At 40.1% G+C, this 27,659-nt stretch overlaps 1 protein-coding gene across 24 annotated transcripts in view; it reads right to left on the reverse strand.

The window, feature by feature from the left end:
* The window catches only part of dst (dystonin), a 173,257-nt gene extending 146,960 nt beyond the window's left edge, over positions 1-26,297 (reverse strand). For 8 of the 24 annotated variants that reach the window (XM_088610623.1, XM_088610621.1, XM_088610638.1 and 5 more), the window contains exons 1-4: positions 25,901-26,297; positions 25,436-25,467; positions 24,831-25,013; positions 17,578-17,791 (exon numbers count right to left, since the gene is read on the reverse strand). In XM_088610623.1, coding sequence (XP_088466749.1) covers positions 17,578-17,791; positions 24,831-25,013; positions 25,436-25,467; positions 25,901-26,081 — 610 coding nt within the window. In that variant the 5' untranslated portion in view covers positions 26,082-26,297. Of the gene's footprint in view, positions 1-14,777; positions 14,936-17,577; positions 17,792-17,920; positions 18,065-18,113; positions 18,503-24,830; positions 25,014-25,435; positions 25,468-25,900 lie in introns of those variants that run through there. The other 16 variants (XM_088610630.1, XM_088610628.1, XM_088610627.1 and 13 more) reach the window with 9 other exon arrangements.
* Positions 26,298-27,659: the final 1,362 nt, after the last annotated feature.

Genomic DNA, 27,659 nt, shown 5'->3' on the forward strand with positions numbered 1-27,659 from the left:
TCAGCCCCAGAACTGGTGCCCAGTTTTTTGGGTGGGCCTTGATCTGAACCCAGCAAAGGAAAAAGTCCAGGATATGCTGGACACACAGGAACAGGAACACAAAGACGGCAATGTGCTTCTCAAGCATCATCCGCAGCTGGTTCTGTTAGTAATGAAAAGCAAGATACTGTACAACGGAAAAAACTGAATCACATATCCAAAGTGATTTTAAGAACTGGCATGAGAGTAATGTAGGGCTGCACAGAAATGTAAAAAATAATATGTTCTCTACACCTCCACCCCAAACAGGACTCACCATTTTTCCTGACTTGAGTCCCATGGTACGTGCAGGTGAGTCAGCACTGATACCAGAGCATGACAGTTCACGCTAGGCCTAACTGACTCAGACATCTGTGAACATCTGCACAAGAAAGGTATCACACTTTATCCACATTATCCTTTAATACATCAGTTCAAAAAAAGGTAATAAAACAATAATGCTTATCGTGGATTGCACCAACATTTCCAAGCTTCTGTGCAATTAGATACTTCTCACACAGGTCTAATATCAGAAAAAAAAATCTCAAGACTTGTATCCCTATTTTTTTCTCTCAAACTAAATTACCGGCAACTTATAGGTAGAGGACAAAAAACGGAACCACCAATGTCAAGTGATTAGTAAGCCGCTGGGGCTGACGTGTGTCTGGTGCCGTCTGTAAGCACTGTGGCCCGGAGTCTACCAGCGTCTGCGCTACCTTTCTTCCACAAGAATGTCAATCAGATCACGGCTGCTTGAAGGAGGTTACCAGAGTCTGGGTACAGAGTCAATCAGATTTTCCACAGTTTGCTGAAAAAGCAGTGATACTTAGGACTTCCTGGACTTACATGGCCAGTGTTATCAGTCAGTGGCATGCCCCTTTCCTTATCGATGCTCATTTCTTTATTTGAAATTGAGAAATGCAAAAACATACAACAGCAAGGCAACAAAACATAACAATAAAATTGAAAAAGCTTGCCTTAGAACTGAATTAAATAAAGAACATAACAAATATGCAAGTAATGAGCTGGAGGCAGAATACCAGTTGGGAGAAAAACTGGTCTTGTAGACACCATACTGTACCTTTATAGTGAAAAATAAACATCTTCAAAAATTCCCAGATTTATATATCATTCATTTATAGTTGGTTTATGAAACAATAAAACTAACAAAACAGGAATCATTCATATAGAAAGCAAAACAGTTATAGTGCCAGGTTCAGAAACATAATGTTGAACTGTAAAAACATAAGAATTACAGGAAACTCAGGTTCGACCTAACCAAAAACATTTCACTGCTCACAACGAAGAAATCAGACTTTCTTCACAAGTATAAGAGAGTGAACTAAGTAAAATAACAGCAACCCTGTGCTCACGCCCTCAAGATGACTGTGCCTTATCGATCCCTGTACAGGAAATGGAACGAGCAGGACAGAGAGGAGCTGATGTATATCTATCTGTCTACTCAATTATCGAGGCAATTTGCTGCTGGCGGTTAAGATGCGCCTGAAATGGAAGTCACATGGAATGAGAACTGAGCTGCAGCACAGTACAGGACAACAAGCCAGGAGGCCAAGGAGCAGACCCAGCCAGAGCACAGGTGATATGGGAAAGATGAAAGATGAAGATAATAATAATAATAATTGCTTACACTTCTATAGCGCTTTTCTGGACACTCCACTCAAAGCGCTTTACAGGTAATGGGGATCCCCTCCACCACCACCAGTGTGCAGCCCCACCTGGATGATGCGACAGCAGCCATAGTGCGCCAGAACGCTCACCGCAAATCAGCTCTCAGTGGGGAGGAGAACAGAGTGATGAAGCCAGTTCATAGAGGGGGATTATTAGGAAGCCATGATTGGTAAGGGCCAATTGGAAATTTGGCCAGGACACCGGGGTTACACCCCTACTCTTTTCGAGAAACGCCCTGGGATTTTTAACGACCACGGAGAGTCAGGACCTCGGTTTTACGTCTCATCCGAAGGACGGCACCTGTTTACAGTATAGTGTCCCCATCACTATACTGGGACATTAGGACCCACGTGGACCACAGGGTGAGCGCCCCCTGCTGGCCCCACTAACACCTCTTCCAGCAGCAACCTTAGTTGATCAAAGACTGGGAAAGATAAGTGACAGAGAAGGCTGAGGAACAGGATGGCGGCTTGATTTAAAAACTACTAATTCAAAGCTACAGCCAGCTAAAGTATATCAAACTGTATATTTATACTCTCTATAATGCATTTATTCTGTTTTTTTTTTACAGAAAGCTAGGATCTCTCCAGGGGCCATGTCAAGTTTGTGCTGACAGTACAACGCAGGGTGTATAAAGCCTGTACATTATCAATAGCATTGTGACTTGCTGCAGTGCCAAGCTCTTTCATGAATCTGCAGTGATTTTAGAGAAGTTGCTGGAAGTACCATACTTCAGAAGGTGTTAAAAACAGGTTTCTCTAACTGAAAGCAGTAAGGCAGGAAGTTACATCAATCCAGCCTACTGAGAAAACCAGGCTTTTCCAACATGGAACTAGAAATCCAGATGAACAGCTAGGGAAGTGTGCTATAAAATCTCTCTACCTGCTCCTCTTCCTGAAAGCATATTGTGTGCAATGCTCTGTTGTTGAAGTCTTTTAGCAATGCAGGCTGGGCACACATTTTCCATTCCTTCTGGCTGGGGAACACCTCCAGTCTACAACTGAGAGTAATGTTACGTTTAATTATAAAATGTTAAAATCAGAAATCTCTAAATGCTGTCAGTGTCAGACAATGTGGATTTTATTCACCTGACACTACTGGACCTGAGGAATTGCAAGCTTCCTTTTCTTTCTGTGGGCCACTTGGACGACTGTCACTGACAGCCTGGAGCTCAGAAACCCCAGGCTGAAAGCCTTGGGTGGAGGAAACGCACAATAACCTTGTACAGGTTAAGCTGTCTGCAGTCAAACTGATCACAGGAAGGACTGCAAAAAATCTGAAAGGATACAACCGCAGAGAACTACAAACAAATGCAACAGGATCTGAAACAAGCAGGACACAAACCACCCAGAATAAACAGATGATATCATCTGCCTATCAAAACACTATTCAAAAGCTGTAAGGGAACTTGGTAGAACTTTAGTGTACTGTGTTGTTATGCTTATTAAATAAAATGCCTTGTTAAATATACCAGAGCAGGATTCAAAACAGGATAACCGAGTCGTCTATGAAGAGGTATGATTGTGCAGCACAGAGGAACATGCCTGCAATGCTCAAGACACTGCAGGTAACAAAAAGTCAGGTCCCTGCTGGAAATCTGCTGCTGTCTCTCATAAGACTTTAGACTGACCTCTAAATGTTTACCAGAACTAACAGGGCAAAATAAAACAACATCATGTACTGTTCCTCCAAAGCCAGCAGTTACAGTAAAGGATACACTATATCCTATTACAGTATATTGCCATAAACACTGAACTTTAATTACTGCGTTACTCTCCATTAAAACATTGTAAAGAAGCCAAACTACACGTAATACTGATACATTTATGTTTTTACTACCTCTTCTATATTTAAGGGCATAATTATAATGAAAGTGCACTCAAAATCATCCACACATTCAGCATGAAACTAAATCTTTTCTAGATAATGCACATGACAAAGCTCAAAAATCAGCTGTTATTGCTGATAAAACATCCTGAGTAGCCTGGCAACAGGCTTTCAGAAACAGACCTTTACTCAGTGCTGCTTACTGCAAGGACCAGCCTCGTGAACGTGGGACACAAGTCAGGAGGACATGACTGAAAGCAGTGCTTCTTCCCTAACAGTCACCAGATTCTGAGGCACATGTATTCTCATCCAATTTACTAATTCGGTTGTAAAACTGACATTGCAAAGTCTACACCTTGTTTTACAGTGGAAATCACAGAAACGGTTCAGGAGATAAGAAAGGTTACAAACGAGAGGTCGTTTGGCCCACCTGGCTCAATCGGTACCGAGCAGCTCATTGATCAAGGATCTCATTCCGACACGCCTTGAAAGATGCCAGGCTACTGGCTTCAGTGTCATGGCTGGGTAGCTTGTCCCACCCACTCACAATCCAACAAATGCTGAGCAGTTAAAAGGTCAGCTGTGAGACTCAAGCTCCCTCCTCCATGTGATCATGCGCAGCCCACAGCCCTTTAGACCACTGGGTCTCCAGCTGTGCTGCACCGTACAGTAACAAGGCTTCCCTCTTAACACGATTCATAAGAATTCTGTGCTTCCCTTGTGTGGACAGCTAAAACCAAGTGATTGTTCCTTATTTTGGTGTTTAAATTTATCTTAAATTTACATTACATTTTAGATAAAATGCACTTTTTGTCTGGAGCTCTGTATTTACTTTGCAGAAAAGCAATAGATCACACTAGGGGCAAGATTCTATTCTCTGCTAGAACCACAGTATTTGGTTGTTTAAACACATTAGGTACAGTGAGGGATCGTTTTTTATTGCCTACACAATAAAAATACAAATAACCTAAAACCCACATGTACTGTAACGTTTTTCAGATAAAAGATGCTAATCATATACTGATATACAATGGTATATCAAACAAGGGTTTTACTTATGGAAGTGACTTTCTTTTAAAAACTCATCACCACCATCTGCCATCAATCTACCTCACAACCTACTTACCTAGGAACCTTCATAAACAGAAAACCACCTCTGATATGTCATTAAACACCAGTCTGAAGTACAACTGATACTAACATTATAGCCAAGGTATAATGGTCCATTGATCAAATTGTGACAAGAATGTGAAGTTTTCACACTGTATCTGAAAGTTCACTTTTATGCTTTGTGATCTTCACGAGAAGCAAAAACACATCCATCATTTAATATAAACAACTTGCTGTTTGATCACTAAACAAAGGATGCGATTAACACTGATGAGACAGTATGCAATACAGTATGCTCCCTGCTCTACTAGCCTGATCTGTGTTCATCTATCATTTTAGCTGAAATCTCATCATGTGAGGCACACATTAAACCTCTTTAGGACACTTTAAACAATTAGGAAGAACATAACTGTGCTCAGAAAAACAACATAGTTTTCTCTTCCATGATGCAAAGACAGTAGTAAATCTAGGAATGACTGTGAAGCAAGAACAATAAATATTGTTAACTGTCCTCTGCTGTCCTGTACATAGTGTTTTTGGTACTTTTGAATTGTACAGTATGTTTTAAAAGAGGAAAGTATTTTATTTGAGAGAGACTGACATTTGATTTCATAATAAGCAAGAGGTTACGGAGAGTCATGAACTCTAAAATTATAATCAGCATATCTCTGAGAGATAAACAAAAAACAAAGAACATGGAAAATATCAAGCTATGCAAAATGCATTCTTCTAACGAAAGTACGTCTGATATTATGCTACTTTTAAATTAGAGATCATTCATTCGAAAATAAAATAATAAAATAAATGGAGACTATAATATTATCTCTGGCCTGACAGCAAGAGACAGCGTAGGACTTAAAGTGGTTCAACTGGCAAGAAAAAAAGCTTTCATCTAAATTCATAAAACGTACCATTGCTTTATTGTCTATTTTATTAAGACTTCGCTGTTATATTCCTCTCTCAGCACACAGGGACAAGCAGGCAAGGTCGGATACACTGACTGGAGCATTTCCAATCCAACTGAGCAAAGATACAGTATGCATTTGTACAGTTCTGTGCTGACAGCTCACATACAACAAAGGGAGACAACGCAAGTTCTGACAATCAGAGAAAACATTAAATGCAGTTTTGGGGGAAAACAGTTTCTTCCCACTTGCCTGCACACTTCTTTTTACATCCTCTGTAAAGTCTGTCCGCAGACCCTTCCCGATGGAGGAGGCATTTTTTATCTCGGCCCAAACAGAATTACTACAGTGATTTATCAGGGGATCCCAGTTCATCAACAAGGACCCCCAAGTGGTTCTTTACCCTGTCATTACTTTCAAGTACTACAGCTTTGTGCATATTTTGGGTGTGTTGTGTGTTAAATGGCATGTTATAGCGCAGTCCTGGGAGTAAAGCAGATGTATTATACACACTGTCGGGTTAGTTTGCTGCTCCTTTAAGTCTGTATTACAGGTCACCAAGAAACATACAGTATTTCCCCATTCAGCTGAGGCTGTCGAAGGCCACACAGCCGATGATTCAACAGGATCTTTGCCACTGGGGCAGAAATGGTCAATAAAGGATGGCATGCACACAGCAGCTTTGTCAGATGGCACAGATCCCGCTGCTCTATTGCTGATCGTCTGTATTAAATCACTAATGGAAACCTGATGCAGCAAAAACAAGTAGAGGACAGATCTGCCAGTCCATCGCGCAACTTCTGCTTGAAACAGCCTTTCTCATATAATCAAGCTACAGAAGAACAACAGATTATCATTCATATTTATCCGCAGACAGTCAACAAAAACAGGGTCTGGTCTTTAGACTTGCAAGGTCAGGCTGGTGAACAATCGCAAGTAAAAATTCTATTTTACTGGAACAACAAAGGCTGTGCTGTCTAAAGCAGGAGACGATAAATGGACAGTAGAGGTCTTAAAACATTTCACATTGAAATGCAAAGTACTGCTTCCAGTCTAGTCTCTGACTAACACAGAACTAAGTACTTGTAGCACAGAAACAAGTAAGCTAGTTCCAGAGATTCTTTAGCTACAACAATACAGTGCAACATATCTATATTTGATTTTTTATTTTTCTGCAGCATACAGGTTATACCATACATTACCATAAAATTAACTGTGATTGAGCTTGTGGTTTTTCAGCTGTGCTAAGGGGAAGTTTGATGACTTATAACAAAGTCAAAGGTTGTATTTTATTATTTTCTTAGCAAATCTCATAGGTTGAACTTTCTTTATCAGCTATCAATGACCACCACACATCATCAGTCTTATGAAATCTGAAAATGTATTAAATAATTTAGCAACAATCAGTGTTGGTGAAAGTAAGGAAGAAGGTCTGCGAGGTCACCGACACATTTAGATAAAACAGAAGTAGGTTTCATAAATCCTTCAACCGGGAAATAATAGAGACACTACTAATGCAAGGAAGAATTTCAGGAGCCAAATGCAGACATCATCGGAACAAGGCCCTGGAAGAAAGAAGTTAACATAAAAACAGTTTTGGAACAATTGATTTCAGTCTTACAGCATTTTCACAAGAGATTCAAACAAAGGTGATGGAAAATCAGAGAACATCCATAAATGATGAAAAACTTAATGCTGTGTCAAGACAGATTAAGGCATCTCAATCGCTTTTAAAGGGTAAATGTAATAACATAAGTCACCAAAACAACTTCCAAACATGCTGTTGAGGTCCTTCAAGATTGATGGGATCCTTCAGATGATTAAACTTAACAACTAGTCAAGCTAGGTGAGTGAAAACGCCTGCCCTCATTTCTAAACCCTCTTACGATCTTTTCACTGGTCTTATACTTAAATACATAAAGAGGCAAAACAGGAAGGTTCCTCTAAAGTAAAAATCCACCATAGCAGTTTTAAAGCACAAATACACAATAGGCTTGCTCATTTGTATCAATTGAAGTGCTAATGTACTGAAAACTACTACCTTCACTACCACCAGTTCACTTCAAAGTCACTGGCTGAGTTTAAAACAGCAGGGGTCTCCAGTAGGTTTTATAAGTCACCAATAGATCAACAAATTCTAAAGACCTGGGACAATTTAATTATGATGAATAAAACAGGTGATTTGTTAAATAATAATAATAATAATAATGTTTCTTTATTAGCCCTATACAATTTCTTGCATTAGGAATTCGTCTTTTCGCATACCCCACCTTTTTTCTCCATGGAGACACAGACACACAGACAGGGAGAGAAGCTTGGGGTCAGAGCGCAGGGTCTGCCATTGTACGGCGCCCCTGGAGCAGTTGGGGTTAAGGGCCTTGCTCAGGGGCCCAACGGAGTAGGATTCCTCTGCCGGCCGCGGGATTTGAACCCGCAACCTTCCAGTCACAGGCGCAGATCCTTAGCCACAGAGCCACCTCTCCACCCAATAAGTGATTTAAAGATCACGAAGATAAAAAAAATATATTTTTTAGTTCATAATAAAAATTCCCTACATTGAACAAATGATTTGCTTAATGGTTCGATAAGGTGCAAGTGTTTCTTTAAAAACAAGGTTATTTAGGATGACCTACAGAACTAAATGGATTAATTCAGTTTGGAATCTTAATTACCTAAACCAAAAAAAATGCAGTGCTTTAGTTGATACTTGTTAGATCAAAGTGAAAGTCAACTTCTGAGAAAATCCAACTGCTGTAATTTATGACTCATTACGTACTGGAAGCAGACTGAAATAACCTTGTATAATCACATCACACCTCAGGAACCCATCCCAAAATCCAGCCTCTGTGCCTTACAAGTAAAACTAAAATGAATCAAAACCTACAACTCCCCAGACTGCAGGTTCAATCTGATTGATCATTTGTAATCAACACAGAAAAAGATTTAGTTTCATTGCTGGATAAGTAAAGTGCCCCTTATTGAAAAGCCCCTGTGTCTTATCAACTGTGTTACACGATGCAACAGGATTGAACAAGATAAAGGATTTTTATCCTAAGATAAAGATAAAGATAAAGTTGACACAAGTCATCCCGACATTATAGGTAATTATTTATTCCTCAAAGCATAGATCCCTTAGAAATCAATCCCCTGAGTAAAATAGTTTAAATAAAAACTATTATTATATTTCCATCTTGAAACAATACACTCTATATGGTTATCTATACGGTTATACGAAAACCAAGTGAACTAGACAGATTAACAATGATTAATCATTGATTTATAAATAGTTAATAATTAATCATTGTTACAGTAAAGCATTTTCCTACAAATACCAGTGAAATGGTCTCTGAAAGAAAGCACAGGCTCTCCTGTGAAACTGACATTCCTCAGTCCCACACAGCCAGGACATGGTGCGCAGCAGACACAAAGTGTGAAGCAGTGGCTCAATAAATTTCTCAACTGACAGTGGTGTTTTAGATTAAACCACATGGACAATGCAGTCCTTTGCTGTGCCATGCAAATGCAATCCTTCCAAGGGCATAAAAGAAACTCTTGATGTGCAAGGCGAGGCCATCAATCCATCACCGCAGAAAAATGCAGCACACACCCACTCCAAATAAATCTAAATGCTACTGGAACTGCTGCAAAGGGGTAAATCTAGTGTTAAAAAAGATTCAATAGGTTAAATAATTTATCCCCTTTGCACAAGCTTCCCTTCCACAAACCAGCAATCTGACGCAAATCCCAGAATTTGCATCAGCTTTGTGATTTTGCCAACAAACTATGGGCTGTATTGATTACCTCGCCTGATCCCAGTTTACAGAAAAGCAATTAAGCACATTTTACATCATAAACCTTCAGGGATACAAGTCTATCTAGATCCAAACAGATTTTCAAAGCTGGTGTTGGAGGTTCGAGTTTAACGTTGATGAATCTGAACTATTGGGTTCCTTTAAAAATTAAATGGACACAACATTGTTTTTGCTGCTTAAAGAAGTAATAAAACATTTTGGACCTCTTATTAGAACATACTTATCATTTAAATGGAGATATCAGATGTTATAGCTTAAATTACTATATTTCACAAAACACGATAACAGAAGAGACTTTCCAAATTACAATATGGTAAAACCACAGTATCAGAATAAGATACAATAAAATGAAATATAAAATACTGGAAACGTTTCAACAGAACAGTTAGTAATTTCTCTTTCAAAAATGTATCTTAGCTTTGCAACTCAGCAGCCTATTGACAGGCAGGCTGCTTCAGACTGGAGATATTATAAAATAGATTTGATCTTATTTTTTTAGTGATCTGATTGTGAGCTATATACCGTAAAGCAAATGTATGGCTCTTGAGATGAGCTATATTCCTTTAAAAGTGAAAAAATGGTATGTGAAGTAGCTGCTAGTATATTTCAGACTTCCAAAACAACACCTTCAGGAAAAGCAGAATCTCTTGTAATCTGCAGTGTAATGATTTGCAAGTCAAATGTCTGGCATAACATTCAAGGCTGCAGCTGTAATTAACTTTACATAGAGCATGTTTCTAGTGAAACAGTCCTCTCATCACAGGATGAGAGTAGTACTTATGGTAGCACTTTAAAGGTTATCATTAAAGAATCTGATGATGGATTTTACTAACAGGGTGGCCGAATTGTCAGCACCATATCCACTGAGAACCTCACTCAGAAAATACATTTTCTCTAGAATACACAGCAACTTGTGACATTTCTAAAGTTTATGTCACCAACAGTGTGCAGGGATGCTTTGAGAAAGAAAATCTTAATCTTTCAAATATATTGAAGGCCAAAGTCAACAATTTGTTCTGAAAGTAGATCTTATAGTGCTATTTGTTAATTCAAAAACAAAATCATGAATTAGTTATGGCCACAATTGCAATAAAAAATCTAAAAACAGGACTGAATGTCATATAAACAATGATATTACATTGTTATGTCAATAATATCATTACATTTTATTTTTTTAATTATTTAAAGAGGGAGTAAGGTCAGAGTTAATGATCACACCATATCTGTTTTCTTCATTATTTAAATTTTCTTTGAAAATCAGAATTTAGGACTTTTGTAATTGGCTAAAATTTAATTTCACAGTCCACTGCATTTTGAGTGGTCCTTTGTTCTGTGCAATTTTTATTCATCTGCGTACTTCTCATGTGATCATCTGCATGCTGTTGTGGGACACACAAGTCACCAGGCTCAACAACCACTTAAAAGCACCTTCAAATAGCAAAAGAGGTACAACTTCCAGGATCCCTGTAGCTCCAAACTGACACGGCAGACCAAGTGATCTGCACAGATAGGCATCACTCCTGACAACTCTGTGCAACTCAACCAGCACCCGTCCAAAGCTGTCTTCAGTTCACGGGGAACAAAGACGCCCAAGAATTAGATGCTTTGTAGATATCTGGATGATTTAGTGTGATGGGCTTGGCTTAACCTGCTTCGTTAATGTTTAGGCTCCTGGCCACGGATGAGGGGGCTTGAACCCCACTCCGAGAGGAGAGAGCCAGAGGCAGCTGCAGGGTGGACATGGTATGAGGGAGAGATGCTGGTGAAGAAAGCGAAGGGAGATGTTTGGGTTCGATATATAGAGCAAGATTCAGTCAGGATTATGATTAAGGACATCTGTATGAGATTAACTTGTCATTGTTATTCCTCCCGAACTCCAGCTAATAACTTGTTGCTGATGTTGAGGGAGACTTTGTCATCAGTTCCATAGTACGAATTTTGCCACAAAGACAGCAACAGAAGGAAACGCCCATCTTATTCTTATAAAAGCACATCTAAAAAAAATCTGATCAACAGAAGCAGCTTCTGAGAATGTTATGAACATCACGAGGTGTTGTAATTATCAGTGCACCCTGAAGCCATATTTGTGAAAGACATTTCAGGGATAATGTTCTCTCCTTCAAAGGTCACCAAGAACCAATGTTACCATCAGGATTTGTTTAAAGCTTTGTACAAAATAGAGGTGATACCCTCATTTTAAACATGCAGTTCTACACTGTATTCCATTGATCAATCTCATACCAACCATACAATTTATTTTTAAAGGTCAAACTTTACTCCTATTTCTACAATATAAAAAACAAAGACTAACCCAGAAATAAAAACAGTCAACACTTCACCAACCAAAAATGCTAAATGACATCACCATTTCCACAAAAATCTGCATTTAGTGATTTAGTGTGCATCGTTATATTATTCAGTTTTGTGTTCACATTTTTAATGGAAAAGCATAAACTGGGTGTCTGTTGGTAAATATGTTCATGTTATATAAGTTTAGCATACTTTCTTCAGCATCTTTTCTCAACCGTGTAACCATAGGATCAATTGATAAAATTTCATTTTATACTAAAAGATAGACATATACATATATATACATAAACACTTTATAGATACTGTACGTAACAGCAGTTGTAGAAGTTCAGAACTAGTAAAGATTGATGTCAACCAGACATTTCTCACTACAAGAATATATTCAGTGTCTCACTGATCGCAAGACTTTTGTTACATCACTAAGACTCCATAAACTGAACTCAATTGTTTACGCTTTAAGACACACTTTAAAAACTCACCATAAATATAAAAAATTGATATTAAGAGTTTTGCATTCCCTCCTATATACATTAACTTAATTCTACAATACTTAATGAAGAATGTTTTAGATCTAGAAATGCAACCTGCTTCATTAGTAGAAAATATTACATTACAGTGTAATTTAATACACCAAACACGACTCCCACAATGAGATTTGATTTGGTACAGTATATCATGGTACAAAAATCACAAAGTTAAACAAAACACAGCAAGATCAATGTAAAAATACGATACAGGAATGGGAATTATGGTAAAGTCTGACACACATTCAGGGTAACACAGGGTAATCCATGAATGGCAAAAGCATAGTCAGACCATGAGGAAACTAAGAAAATATCATGCCAACCTAACAAAGAAGAACGGGCGTTTCTGTTATAATGATATTAACATGACATTATTATTGCCGGCTCCATGTGGGAATAAAGTGATATACATCAAGAAGGACTATAGAATTAGCTGGTGTTCCCTTGCACATTAATAATTTTGCATAGGGGTTGACTGGCCTATGTTAGAAGTGCAGTGACAGTAAACAATACCCTCATAAAAGAAAATGGCCTGGCTCGTATTGTGCAAATGGGAGGCATAGTGCGAATGTTACTTCACTCTGGTTATTTTACATGCTAAAAGGTAAAAGCATCTAAACGGACTTCTAATTCTGCTTAAAAAAAGACCCAATTCTGAAAGATGCTCTTCGAGAGATACATGTACAAGCCTGCTCCAAAATAAGCTGTGTCATGCTGGTGATCCTTCATAAGGCTGAAAAAGCTGTCCATGGCAGCTTACACACAGAGCTGCAACAGAAGCCTATCTAGACAATTCTGCTTCCAGTGTGGTGAGAAGGACCAGAGCCTATCAATACTGACATTCACCTCATTCAGTTATGACCTAAGGTTGACTGCCAGTTTCATTTAGTTTCTGACATGAAATAGTCATTCAGCTTCTTTTTCCTTTAAACACTAAAGTATGTGCAACACCATGCTGTGCAGAGATGTACAGTATAATTCATGCAGGCTCTGTAGCAAAATGACCTGGCCAAAAAACATCCAGAGGTATTTTTCAAAATTAATAATCCAAAACACTGTGATCGCTATAAATCAAAATGCTGTAAACTAAAGAAATGGTATAATATTTATTTTCAGCACAGCGATCTTGTTTTCAGATTCATATTTTACATTGAATAATAACTTTAGACAAACATTCCTGATGTACAGACATATTCTCCAACTTTACTGCCTCCAGACAAAAAAGTCACAAATTCCAAATGATGCTACATCATATGATTCCATTCTACTGAGTCCAAGAGCTAAGCTTTTGCACAGCTGACTCTCTGTTAGTTAGGATAGTCAACAGCTGAGACCAATCTAATTTGGTCCTCAAAATACAAACATAACATTGTGATCTTTGCCTTAAGGGTCTGTACCCAATTCTTAACTGAATTTTAAATGTTCACATTTTAAATTATTAAAGAAAAGGTGTTTTTTTTCCTTGAGTGAATAAATCTATCCTTCAGCCAGTACTTACATCAATGCCGATTGAATTTCAGGCTTTCCATAGAGAATGGCCCAGTCCTTGCACTCAGAGGTGATGTCATGCATCAAATAGACGCGAAGGGAAAGCTTGGACATTCAATGAGCATTTAAAAAAATGATAATGTCTTCTGCAGGTTTCCGGCATTTATTTTTTGGCTTTTAGCCGCGGCAGTCTGGATTATCTCGGTGAGCACTGAGCAGGATGTACACAGGAGCAAAGTCACCTCATCTTGGAGTTTGGTGTGAAGATCCCTTATTGATACACTGCTATTACTTATCAATGTATTGATGTGTTATCACTTACTTTCACTGTACTTTCTTATGAGAGCTCGCAGATATATTCAAATGTATGCCATTTTTTTCTTACTCAGGCTTTGGTTATTTAGACGTACAAATGACGATATGATACTTAACACCGTGCAAGTGCAATAAAACAGACGCGATTTTATTTAATAAAAAAGCAAAGGGGGTGCGACACGAGCCCTTTAATAGCCGGCAAGTCAAAACAATGACTATGGAGTGAAATGTATAATTTCACGTCATCACCTCTCCATGTCTAAACGTGTTAAAAACGGTCCCCCAGCCGGGTTCACATCAAAGGTTAAGACGTTTTAACCCATATTTCTGCAGCACCGACGTAGCACCTGTCAAGGCCGACACTTGTGAACACGATATGTTAAACTTCTGCGCTTAAAATAAAACGAATCACCCCGTATATTTATATGAAGCAGAAACCTCACAGCAACGCTATGACCAGACGCTCCTTCTAAATCGTATTAGGATCTTAACTGGCATGGGAATGAGACAAATATCGCTCGTTCACATGTTCGGTGTAGACCATTCCCCAAAAGCAAACCAACATTTACTTTTAGCCTGGGCAAAACTTCACGTCCCACCTCGGGCAGTAACACTACCCAGGCTCCGCGCAATAGCCATCCGCAGCAAATATCCGCGCTACGCTAGCAAAACACTTGTTTACCGAGCTGTCAAAGCTATTTAGAGCTAGGCTCTCCCTGCCCTCTCCAAACCGTTACATGTGTCCAGTTAAACAGGCCGCCGACTGAATGGTCGTTTACCTTTGTATCTTTCCAGTACATCCTCGTATGCTTGCAGATAGTCCTTTTCGTCGGCGTACACATAGGCGACGGGACCAGAGAAGCCAGCCATGACCGGGGTGGAAACTGGACATATGCAAGAGGCTCTACCAAGGAGCCTGGAGTAGCAGCCGCAGACGGATGAAAGTGATCAGTAGTTGTCTGAAAGGAAACGCCCCTCGCCCCCTCCCAGGCCGATCAGCCTCCAATAGCCGACACTTCGCTCTCTGGTTTCATGAGAAAACTCTGCGCCGGGAGAGCGGCTCCAGAGGAGGACTGCTGGACATAATGAATGCCATCCCATATCGAGCGGCTGCTGCTGCAACGCTAATGCATTAACATGCCCTCCCTACACCCCTGCTCTCCATAGCTCTGCGGCTGCTCCCATATGCAACATGTTCCCGTTTAGTGAGTGCAAAGCGACGACATCAATTCCCTTAGCAGCTTGATCTGGGCGTTAGCCATCAAAAGCTTATTCATCCCTGCCCGTCAGAGCCAAGGTGCTGAAAAACGCACATTTCTGCCAATAACTGCGCCTTGTGCTTTCACATATCGGTGGTCAGGTCTCCTCGGCATACCCTGCAGGTCTCTGTTATCAGAACAAATATTATCATCCGGCGGCGTCCGAGCGTGATATACCGAGATTTACAGTCAAACAGATGCATGTCATGCAGGGTTTTTTTATATTGTTATTTAAATATATTTACGCGTTCCACTAGACTTTGACAAAAGTCTGCGATGCAGAGTTGTTAACTAGAAATGATGTACCCAAAATATATAGTGTGCATTTGGTGACTTAAGTTGATAATATAAACACATTTTCCAATATTTTCATTTCCAGTCCTAGGGCCAGTCTGTGTCGTCAGCGCCGCCAGTTTGAGTTAAGTCACTCGGGTCCTAATGCTAGATGGGTACAGTTGTATGTCCAGAATGGATAAATAGTAACTTGTTTTGGAAATCCTTTCATTGCAACATTAACCGTGCAACAATTAAGAAACAAGCAAGGTCTGTTCCCCCAAAAATAAGAAAACTGAAATTAAAATTATTCAAGTCTTGTAAACCTTCACACAAGTGAAATTAATGTGAATTAATTGCATAATATTATGCAAATCTCGTTCATCACTGCTATTACTATGCATTATATTAAGGTGGATTATAAGCGTACATTCCCTATATAGCCCAGAAATAAACTGCAATGGTATGTCTGCATTTGGAAGTTTTGGAATCGGAAAGGCCTACACCCAAAATCTGCCGTGTTTCTCAAGAGCTGTTAAGACAAATTCAAATACGATTAAATAATTTAAAGGTTTAAACATACTTCGTATATGAGTAGACTTGACACTTTGCAACATCAGGAACTGAGGGAAATGCGGGGGGCGATTTAGGCGCTCTGGGGAGGTACCGGCAGCACTTATCTATCTGAGGCAGCAGACAAATCTCCGCCGGTCGCTCCTACTATCTGTGCATATTCCTGACTCACGGTCTACCAGTTCAAGATCGTTTTTTTCCAGCAGCAAGCTCGTAGCTCCTCGTCAAGTCTTCCCTTTTCTCACACCATTTCAAGGTCATTTGGCATGAGGAAAGTTGCAAGACTGGTTCTGGATATCGGTGTCAAATGTATAACTCTTACTAGATCAGAAGGCTTAGGGTATCAGTTACCTGCTGTAAATATTGACCACAGCTTTCTGTATGCTTATTCTGTACGTCTGCTAAAGGATAATTCTGTAATTTTTTTAACTGTCATTTTGTCAGAGGTGCTGTAGTAGTCATTCCCTTATCGCCATCATGGTATTTTTAATGCATACATCAAACCATGTTTACAAATCAAATGTATCCCGAGCATAAGACGCGCTGATGACGTGTTGCAAAGACTCTACATTACGTCATTTATTACAAGCTGTTTGGCTTCACAAAATACAAAATACAACCTCTATCTCAACACTTTAACTTAACCTTTCAACCCAAGATTGCGTGCTCTTACAAAACAAAATGTCTGCGTCAAAACCCGTCATTTTCCTATCTTCAAAGGTTATAGATGTATTCACAAAAACACAGCTTTTGTCATAATCATATCTTTTTTTCTGTTAGTCAATACATTTCAGTTGACAAACTATAGTTCCCTCCTGCAAGATTATTAAACACTCATTAATCTTCAGTAGTGTTGGCAGAGATGGTGTAGTAAATTAACTGATTGTTGACACGCTCCAACACTTAGTGTGCTACACAGGGATATTAGATTACCCGTACCTTAAAAGGGTGAAATCACTGTAACACTATCCACAGGGCACAGACGCCAAAGCACTGTAGCATTGTTCGGCCCCTATACATTGTCTTTTCCTAGCGTCGCAATCGGTAATCATACACGCACAACTAACAGAATGTGTACTTTTCCACCATCGCTTGCAGTTTTTAACAATGTCACACATTTTGAACAGCAAAAACCAGCAGGAAACCATAAACCGCGGCCGTCCCTATCTGGTACGCCTGAATGAACTCCAAATCACGGATATAGTCATGTTTAATCAAGCACATGTCCATTATTCACAACGCGCCGCTTATGCATTTACCTCCAACTTCAACCTGAAAAATACCTCTTTCGTCTTCATATACATCTTTATACAACGCAGGATGCACTGTAGGCGCAATGCTAGTCTCGCAGTAATGCTGTCATTTTTAATGTCTTTCAAGCGAAACGAGAGATTGTGAAAGACATGCCACATGCGACAGAAAATAAAAATGCAGAAAAGTGTACAATATGAACAGGTACGGGGACGGGGCTCACCAGCTATCCTGAGGACGGCTCTTTCTGCCGGGTCCAGAACGGACCCTCCGTGGATCTTCCTCTTGCATCGCTCGTGTTTAGGGAGGTTCCACGGTAGCGTGTCCCCGGGCGCAGGGGAAACCGACCCCGACTTCAGACTGTAATCGTCCTCATCCGAAAAATCCACAGATGAAGACATGGAACAGCGATGAGAAGCGTTCCCGGACCCAGAGCTCTGTGGAGACAATAGCGAAGATCAGAGGCTCGGCGCTGTTCTCCCTGCCCACCCTCTATTAAAACAACACGACAGGAGCCGGGCGACAGGGCTCGCACAAAGAACACGCTGGGAAAAAAACGCTCTCACCATCTCGGCTCGCACGGCGCACAGAAGCTGGAAAATGCATGTACATTGAGACAAGGCGGAAGCAGTGGCCTGTGGTCAGACAGCGGCTCGCAATAACCTCCTGACTGATTCACAATAAAAAGCAAAACCTATGATCCAGAGATTTGAAAATGATTGTATTTGGCTCCCCCGCCCGGGCAAGAATCAGACTTACCGTCGTATACATGATCTCCGCTGATGAAAATTGTAATCCCTTTATTTGGAAAAAAAATAGCGCTTCGGATAAAGATACTAAAATAACATGTTAGCCACAAAACCACACCCTTACGACGGTGCCGTGCCCTGCTCCTGATTTTTCCTGTTTGGTCGCAAAGCCTCGGATGATGTCAAACCCCCAGAGAGAGTCCGCACGTTGGCCGGGGTAGAGTTGCTTTCGGTCTGAGGTTGTCAGCGCGACATCACACCAGGACACAGAAACAAAAAGGATGCTGCAATATTTTCGGTTCTCATTCTTTAATCCAATAGGAGTGTCTATACGGTATCTAGATACACGCCGTGTTTTAGAACGAGGTCGTTTTAAGGTGTTGTCCTTTCGAGCCAGTTTCTGAAGACTGCGTGTATTTTGCATAACTCGTCATCGGCATTGAGATTCGCGGAGTGTTCCTGCTCCGGTCCCTATTGTCTTTCATTAATTACGACTGCAGGCAGTCGTTACTGTGCTTTGTCATGGCGACACAGCACCGACAGCAAGGGAAAATTGTAACGAGAAGTCATATGATGTGAGAGAAACGTGCCTTTAAAACCAGATGATTTTATTTTAAACCATAGCGATGTGATCGGTTTCATTATGCTGGTTAGAATTCTGATAGTGCCGGTATGTAAAAAAACGTTATATAGGGAAAATATGTTCTCCAAAAAAGATGTTTATTAACATTGAAAAAATCCGTCTTTAATGACCTGATAGGGTCTGCGCTTGGTCTTAAATCCATTATCATTTAGTGTTTCATTTAGAAAAATATAGTATGACAACGTCTGATTATATATTTATGTTTTTGACAACAGTTCTCCAAAACTCCTATTTAACATGGCAAGCAAATATTATCATGAATACGACAAAAATTCATATTCATATTTTCCAGAGAAGAATGATCTAAAAAAACAGGAATTATCTTTCAGTGCAGAGCAAAGATATGCTATCCCAAATCCCCTCTCAGCTGTAATCTTTCTTATATGCTTAAATCTGTTTATTTGTATTTATATATCTGTCTGTATATATCTGTATACTTGTCACAGAGATGAACTAGTTCTAATCAAACTCAAGCGGAATTCAGACAGGAGCTGAAGTATATTTTATTTGAAACAGTAATAGGTGAAGAAAGATTGGACTACAGAAAACTATTGTAGTTGTGATTCAGCACTGGTATGGATAGTACCCTAACTGCAAAATAACAGTGGATCAGATTCTAGCAGAGCATTCAAGAAACATCCTAGGAAAACCCAGGAAACAAAAATCTACTGACAAAGTGATAGCTAAAATAAAACAGTGACACAATCACAGATGATCAGAGTCAATTCCTTTACGCACAATTACTCAACCTAGTAACATCAATGATCTCAACTCTTGGTGATCATGTGATGTATATCCTTCTAGGAAGTTTCCAGAATATAATTATTAGCCTTCCAGGACTGCTGCCAGAGTTGAGAATACAGACGCAGCGTCCTGAGAAACACCAAACTCATTCAGATCCATCACCTTTGACAGCACCACTGTGCCGGCTGATTCTCAGTCATCATAGGCAACATTTCTGTGGGCTCTCTGGAGGGATTGCCGAGGTTGTCTGTGTAGGGTGATAACCCACAATGACCTCTCACAGATTTCATCAAATACATCTAATGCTTTTGATTACACACAATGACTATAGAGTGTATTAGCCACGTCTGTGTTGCAGATGAGTGAAAAAAAAAGAATTTCTGATTAAATGCAGTATATCTACTGTATAGCATACTGACATTCTTCAAATGCACTTCCCAATAGTCATGCAGTATTTGCCAAAGTTAACCTTATACGTAAAATTTCTAAATCATGCCTTTCACTGTGTATAGTAATAGTTTGATTTGGATAGAATTTTTATTTTATTTTATTTAATGCATGGTATGGTATAGTGTGGTATAGTATGGTAGATATCAGTCTGCGGAAACATGACGTATCTAAATAAATGACCCAGTTTTTTGCAGTCCTTGAGCTCACCGGAGAAATGTGAGAAGGGGTTAATGCTCTCCAGCGATGGCCTTTGCTTGATGCAAAGAAGCAGCGTACTTGTAGGTTGTGTGAGATCACCAACCCTGCCCTCCAGGAATTCAGCACATACAAGGGAGTACCAGGAAAATGGTATGCCTGGCTGCATTTGCAGGGATAGCTTATACTGTAGGTATGCATCATACCAAACAGAAAAAAAAATCATTGAACCATCCACAAAATGCAAAAGAAATGTGTTGGCCCGTCTGGCACTGGACAGTCAGCATTAGTGATCTGGCAACAAACTGAAATGAACAGAATTCTCGTGTAGGTTCATGTATCGGAAATCTTTCCAAAGGACAGACAAAGACAAAGCACCACAGCTATGCCACACCTTGATTAATCATCAGACACCAGCACATGTTGCACGTCCCTGAGCGACTTCTGCAGTAGGTACTGAAAACACCCCAGCAAGGCCACTTCCAGCACACCCTTACTCAGACTGTGTGCAATAGGTATGGCGCAATTCAAATCTCTGTCCAGTAAAAAGTGTTAGCACATTATTCTCTAGAATAAAGAACAATACTGCATGTGTGTAGCATTCACAGAATTAATCTCTCTCACATCTTCCTGTGCTACAGATGAAAAGAGAATAAAGAGGTGCCTTTTCAAAGCTTGGGTGTCTATTTACCAGCTTTTACTAAGTTGTCTACCATGGCTATATCTGAAGACTCTGATACTGTATAGGCATCTAATTTGTCATGAATGACCACAAAAAGAATTAGGGGTATTCTGTGCAAAGTGTGCAAGCTTTTATCATTCATGCAGAACGATAACAATGTGTCAATTTCGCTTCATTCATTCTGCATCACATGAAGACATTGAATGGGAGCTCCCCATCCATTTAGAAGCCCTGAATTCACAATAACTAAAGTAACACGTGACTTTAGGAATGATCAAGGCCTTTTGCAAGGAAAATAAACATCCGTGGAAAGGTTTCTAATGTGCTGGGAAATAACAAACCCCAAGGTCATATGCAAAGCAAGGCAGGATCACTACCATCTACATGCAGAGAAAGATGCCTTTGATGTTAAAGAAAACAATGTGCACATCTAGGTTAAAAGGGACAACATGGGAATGTGCATTTTGCTTCTTTCTCTTTTTATGAGAAAAAATAAAGCAGAGCAAATGGAAATAAGAAAACAAGCACTGAAAGAAGAGTTGTATATTAGTTGCTTTAGCAACATTTGCCAGCAACTTGACACTTTCTTCATTGGAAATATTGCAATTGAATTCTTGTTTATTCTGTGCAGAAAGCATTGCCATAGAAGCCAGAAACATCTGTGTTATTTTTAATTGTAATTTGTCTTTTGAGGCTTATTCTTTCATTCATGGGACACTGCTCACTTAAGATTTTACTTGACATATCAGATATCATATTGTCTATATCAGATCCAGAAAAGGTCATTCTTGCTTAAAGACCTACACTCATCCATTATCAGAACGCTGCTTATTCCTGATGCAGTCTGCAGCAACCTGGAGCCTATCCCAGATGTTTTGGGCAAAAGACAGGACAACTACCTCCTTGTGAGAAGGTAGTGAGAACATGCAAACTCCCCTCAGCAGGATCCCTCAGTCTGGAACCAGGTTGAACATCCAAGAGCTGTGAGGCAGAAGCACTAACTGCCTCACCACTGCGTCGTCTGCAACTGTCCAGGATCTGGCTTCTTGTAAACATGTACACCCTGTCATGCCATTCTTACAAGGGCTACCTAATAAATACAGGTTTGATTTCAAAATGCTTTTGAAAACACAGGATTCTCTGAATAGATTGAGACCATTAGATCTGGATTTACTCTATCCCTGTGCTCTTACTCAATACCCCAGACCCATGAATAAATATCCTAGGCCATGGACATGACTAGGTTATGATTAGGGCATGGACGACTGGGCCTTTCAGTATTACCCACTTATCAGCAACTCCTTAGCCAGACATATCAGAGTCACAGCCAGTCCGCTGCCAGATGTTTATATCACTGCTAAAAAGACATCGGTTTACTTTGGCCTTTAACTTCTTCTTCACATTATTGTTGTCTTATTATCTGTGCTATAAATGTATTTTGCTTTAGTGCTGCTCCACCTGATGTGAATGAAAGCTGCATTCATAAATTAATACAATTGGTTATTTTTATTATTATAATTAAATCTCTCGATAACCTTCACGAATTGGTCTTTTCAAAAGATTTTCTGAATAAAATGTATGTATGATTTTTTTATCGAACAGAGTGATAAAAGACTTTATTTAAATAATTATTTATTATTTAAATAATGTAACGTACACAACTCAAAGGATGACAGGGCAAAAGAAGTGAGAGCAGGAGGTCTGGGCCTTTCGGAAACGAAACTTTAGAAGCTGTCGACTGAGATTCTCTTCCCAGTCAGACTGCCTTTCTCCCAGAGTGCTACATTGAGCCACCGAAACAGGAGGCTGATAATTCCTTCCTTAACATTACAAATAAAATGACATGTGCGAGTTAGTACTTGTCTTGATAGTACTAATAAAATTACCAAATGCATCTGCTTGGCAAATAAATGTCAATAACTGTCAAGTAGCAGAGCAGTCAATGAGAGCATTTTCATTTTTTAATTAAAAATATATTTTTTTACCCACTCCATTTTGACATGGGAGAAGAATCACATTGAAAATTGGGAGGGCATAAGAAATCAGTTTAAGTAAGAAAAATAAAAATGGTTTTATTGAAAATAATTGATCAGGAGGATGTTTTGAAGAATACCACAGACTGGATCTTATTTCTTCTATTACAAATGCTTCTGTAAACATGAACTGAGTACTAAGAGGGGTCTAAACACCTCCCAAATGGATGTGACATGCACCAACTACCAACACACCGAAAGTGCTGACTTGCCAAGCAAGGCTGAGGTTTCATGCTTTAACGAGCATCCATCATACCACTTTTCCACAGGCTTTGAAAATTATACCAGGCTGCTTTGTTAGGTCTGCACTATCTACCCAGAACACGCTTTCTAAGGCATCTCAATGATTTGAAAATGTATTCAAATGAGGTTTACAGGAAAGTCATTGCAGATTTTTGGCATCATATTGTGTCAAGCTGGGCTTCACAGAGACAAACACCAGAGCATGGTGGCTAATTGCACTGATAGATTCATCCATATCGTCATCTGTTCTAGAACTTTGTGAATGCCAGTACCACAATTGCCAACATACCAATTAATTTAGAGGCGGTAGCTATGACTGCGAGCACAATATGTACTTAATATAATAGAAAACTAAATCACGTGAAAGCAGTTGTATGTGCTATTCACATCGTTTTAGCAGAAATTAGCATGCCTGACATGTGTGGGCACACCCTCTATAAGCGCGAGAATATGGATTACATCGTGGGAGGATGATCAGCAAGCATTTTCCTTCAAAGGTTAATTCTTCTATACAACTGGGAGAGAATCTGTTGAGCTCTTTTCAAGGTAACTGCAGTAAGTGGAACATGTGTGCAAAATGAAGTCCCAGATAGACAGAGGACTAAAAAGCTTGCAGTTTGAGATCTCTTACTGCATGTAACTAAAGGACTCAGCAAGGAATCCTACTGTATATTTAACATGTTAAATTAGAAAGCACAAATCAAAGCCTGTGTAGAATTTTATGTGCTCCTTACCATCAACCTTTCACAAACTACCATTTAAAAAGCCTTACAAATACATTTGGCTGATGCAGAAAAGAGTATACCAAGAAAGCTGACATTGTTTTTCATCGGGGTCTAACTATATATCTATGATGTTTGAATGGAAGATCCTCTTCCTGTATAAACATATGCACAACCAATGTCACACAATTTGATAAATATTAGAAAATTAAACACATTTCACCTACTTATTTGAAGGATTCTTCATATTGAAGAATTCTATGGAAATTAAATGTTTCTTTCTTGTCTCTTGGAAAACTGTTATCTTGTATAATTAAAGGTAATTTTAAACTGTCTTTTTGGCTCTCTCTCTCTCTTGATTTACTGTACCTACACATAACAGTACAAATTGAGTGGTGCTGTACTGTTTAGATTTCTTTGCTTTGATCAATGATTTTTGGTCATCGGATCAATTTGATCATGCGTGTTACTTTATAGATGGGGTTTGTTACCCTTGGCATCCTGACACACCATTGCAGAACTTGCAACCTCCCAATAGGTTAAGTAATGAATTAACCTTTAATTACTTAATTAGCCCCCTGATAAAGGATTAGCTGGAGCAAAGACTTGCAATGGCATGGAGTCAAGGTGCCAAGGCTACTTAATGCTTAGTCTAATCTAGGGGACAACACTCCCGTACTGGAGGGCCAGAAGGTTCCTGGTTCTGCTTCCACCTGAGCCCTAGCTGAAGGCTTTCCTTGTTCTTGGAGATCAACAGGGACCTCTGAATCCCTGAGGCCTGCAGTTGTGTCCCCTACTCGATCCCTCTTTCCCGATTCATGACACCGAAATGATGCCCATAAAAGACGTTTACGTTCTGCATTACTCGCGCCTTCGTTTCATTTAACACAGTACCGTTCCTAAATGAATTGCAGCATGAGTTCCAGGCCTCTGTACACTTGCACGCTTGCACAACAAACAGAAAACAGAAAAGGGTTTACAACGAACAACAACAACAATAAAAATGAATACCTACGGGTTTCCGTGTAGGAGTAACTTGAACAGAATGATAAAATTCGGGCTGAACTCTCTTCTTGGGTTTTCGTTTCCGGGCTGAAGACTCTTGCTCGCTTTCGGGAATCTCCACTAGCGACTTGCTCTCCTCTTGGACTCGGGCTCTGGCGCTCCGTCTCGCATGGCGGGGACTCTGCCTGTAACCCTGCCGGAGCACGGAGCACAGGTGAAGACCAGCGTTTCACAACGGCACCGTGGCGCACTCCCACGGTTCCATACTCTGGGTATAAACAGGAATATAACTGCAGGACCTCCTTGCTACTAAGTAAAAACATCTTTTCAAAGTCAGACACCCTGCAGAGAAATTAGCAATGCTTTGAAGCGCCTTGTTACATTTTGGCAGTTCAAAACAAAATATAACTTTTTAGTTACTAGATTACTCATCAAACATGCGACATACAAGTTTCCTCTTTAAAAGTAGGAAATACACTTGGAGGGTCTACACTGTTGGCTATTAATACACAGATGATAATACACCTCTGCTCATCACGCTTATTCTCTTACCGTCCCAGAACAGAATGCATTAAGTTACCATGACCTTGAGCAACTAGAAAACAATGACTTTACCTCGGATCGGAAATGATGCGACCGGAGACCAGCTTCTAGGAGAAAGGACACATGTTCTAATATTTCCTGAACGCAATCTTACACAGACAAACATATTAATTGACGTTCATTGAATGTGACCATGACGCGTTTTGAAGACTTGTTTTATAAACAGCTGGATGTAGACTTGTAAACTTAAAACTTATGTGTCAGTTAGTATAACAATTAATATAAATAATGTATCAGAAAGTCGTTTAGAAAGTCAGGGAGTCTTTCGGGATAGGAGGAGACGTGCCTGCCGCAGTCCAGCAGAAATGTTCAATCTCTCTTCAAACATGACGAAAGGATGATTACAAATAGCAAGAAGAAGCAGAACATTTCTACATCGGTGTACATCCAATATGTTGATGAAAACAAATATATTTATGATGTATTTGTACCGCTGCATTATAGCAACACGGTAAATTCAGATGTAGAAATACTCACCGCGACTCCTTGAACGTCCTGAAAAAACAGATTTCATAGGATGTTTCCCATTACGAAGCTTGCGATGCCAGCAACAAAAAAACAAAATCGTAGCGATAGTTCCCAACAAGAGCAGCAATAAGAGCAGGACACATTGAATACTGTAAGGTCTCAGTAAAACCAGAAACGCTGCTGCAATCATAATAAGAGGAGATGTAGGGCAGGCGGTGCTGCCTCAGAGCCTCGGTTTCTGCTTTGATTTGAATCTAGAAATGCATGTTCATGCCAACCCGGGGACTCGCCGTGGATCTAAAGCACACTGAGCCCCCAGACCTGCAGACCAGCTTTGAGGTGTATTGATCTAAATAATGTAAGTCAACAGTCCATGACTCAGCAGTCGAGAACAGCCAGCATCTTTTTTACAGCATATGCGGGACCAAGCGCGGAGCATCTGCATCTGAGCTCAGCAGAGCTGCAGCAGATGAAAAGCAGGGATTTAAAGGTGTCAAGCCCAGACGTAACGCATTCGCGATACCTCACTCTTGGTGCAGCACCAAAACCTCATGAAAACGTAAATTCCAGATGTTTACGGCTATGAGACAGCAGGATGTATCATACATTCATTATCATGAGCTGTGCATAATTTCTCCCTGTAATGCTGGAATCTGAACTGCAAGGGATTATAGCATATATAGGTCATGTTTAGTACAGTACAAGCTTTTTAAGGTAATAAAGACGAAATACTGGACATGTATTTTAAACACCCCAAACCTCTACTTCCAGCTTATATTAGGAAACTTCATATTTAAGGACATAAACTTGACAGATATATTATTGCTTGAGATTTCACGGTATTTAATAACATTTTTTTTTACATGATTGTTGCTGCGTTCTTAAAGAACCTCGGTTGTGGTGCAATGGCAAACCAGAGACGAGCATTGCGTTATCAAGTTGCAGTCTGGGAGGAGCTGGTGTGAGCTGAGGAGAGCAAGTTTGGAGCGATACCTCTTGGGAGAATGTACTGTATCAGCACGAATGCGCCTCGCCGGGGCAGATAAACGGGCTCATGTTCCCAACGTTACTCGTTTCCCATCTCAGTGGCCATCGCGAAGAAACTATAATAAAGCATTAAGAGTCTGAATTATAATTTCTTTACTGTTTGCTTCAACCTTGAAAAGACTCGCATTCGATCCATCAAGAGCATTTGGTTTTTCACTACAGTTGTTAAACAAACGGCCTCACCCAAACCTTGCTTAAACCAGGGTATCGGCTTCAACAACACGGCTGGGCAGCTTGTTCCATACTCTTACATCCCATCGTGTACAGCTCCCCGTTCTCGGTTTCAGATGCATTTTCGGGTTGTTTCCGCTCGTGTCCTCTGGTTCGTGTTTCACTGCCGATTCTGGAGAAATCAGTGGCATTGACATCTTCGCTGCTTGAATAAATAGAATTCGTGATGAGATACGCAGTGCAGAATGGTGGTGCAGTGGTTACTCACAGCAGTGGACCCGGAGTGCTGTCTGCGTGAGGTTTGTATGTTCTCCATGCGCTCATGTGCGCTTCCTCCAGGTGCTCCGGTTTTCCCCCACAGTCCCCCACAGGTAAGTTAATTGGCTCCAGGGACTAATGGCCTATGGGCTAATGGGTCTCTGCGTTTCTGTCTGTGTGTGTCCTGTGACATACTGGCGTCCAGTCCAGGGTGTATCCTGCCTTGCGCCTGTTGCTTGCTGGGATTGGCTCCCCATGACCCAGAGCTGGAAGACAGCAGCCCAGGTCTGGA

The sequence above is a fragment of the Lepisosteus platostomus genome, chromosome 17 (assembly GCF_059453375.1).
Source record: "Lepisosteus platostomus isolate fLepPlt1 chromosome 17, fLepPlt1.hap1, whole genome shotgun sequence".
In the NCBI taxonomy this organism is placed as follows: domain Eukaryota; kingdom Metazoa; phylum Chordata; class Actinopteri; order Semionotiformes; family Lepisosteidae; genus Lepisosteus; species Lepisosteus platostomus.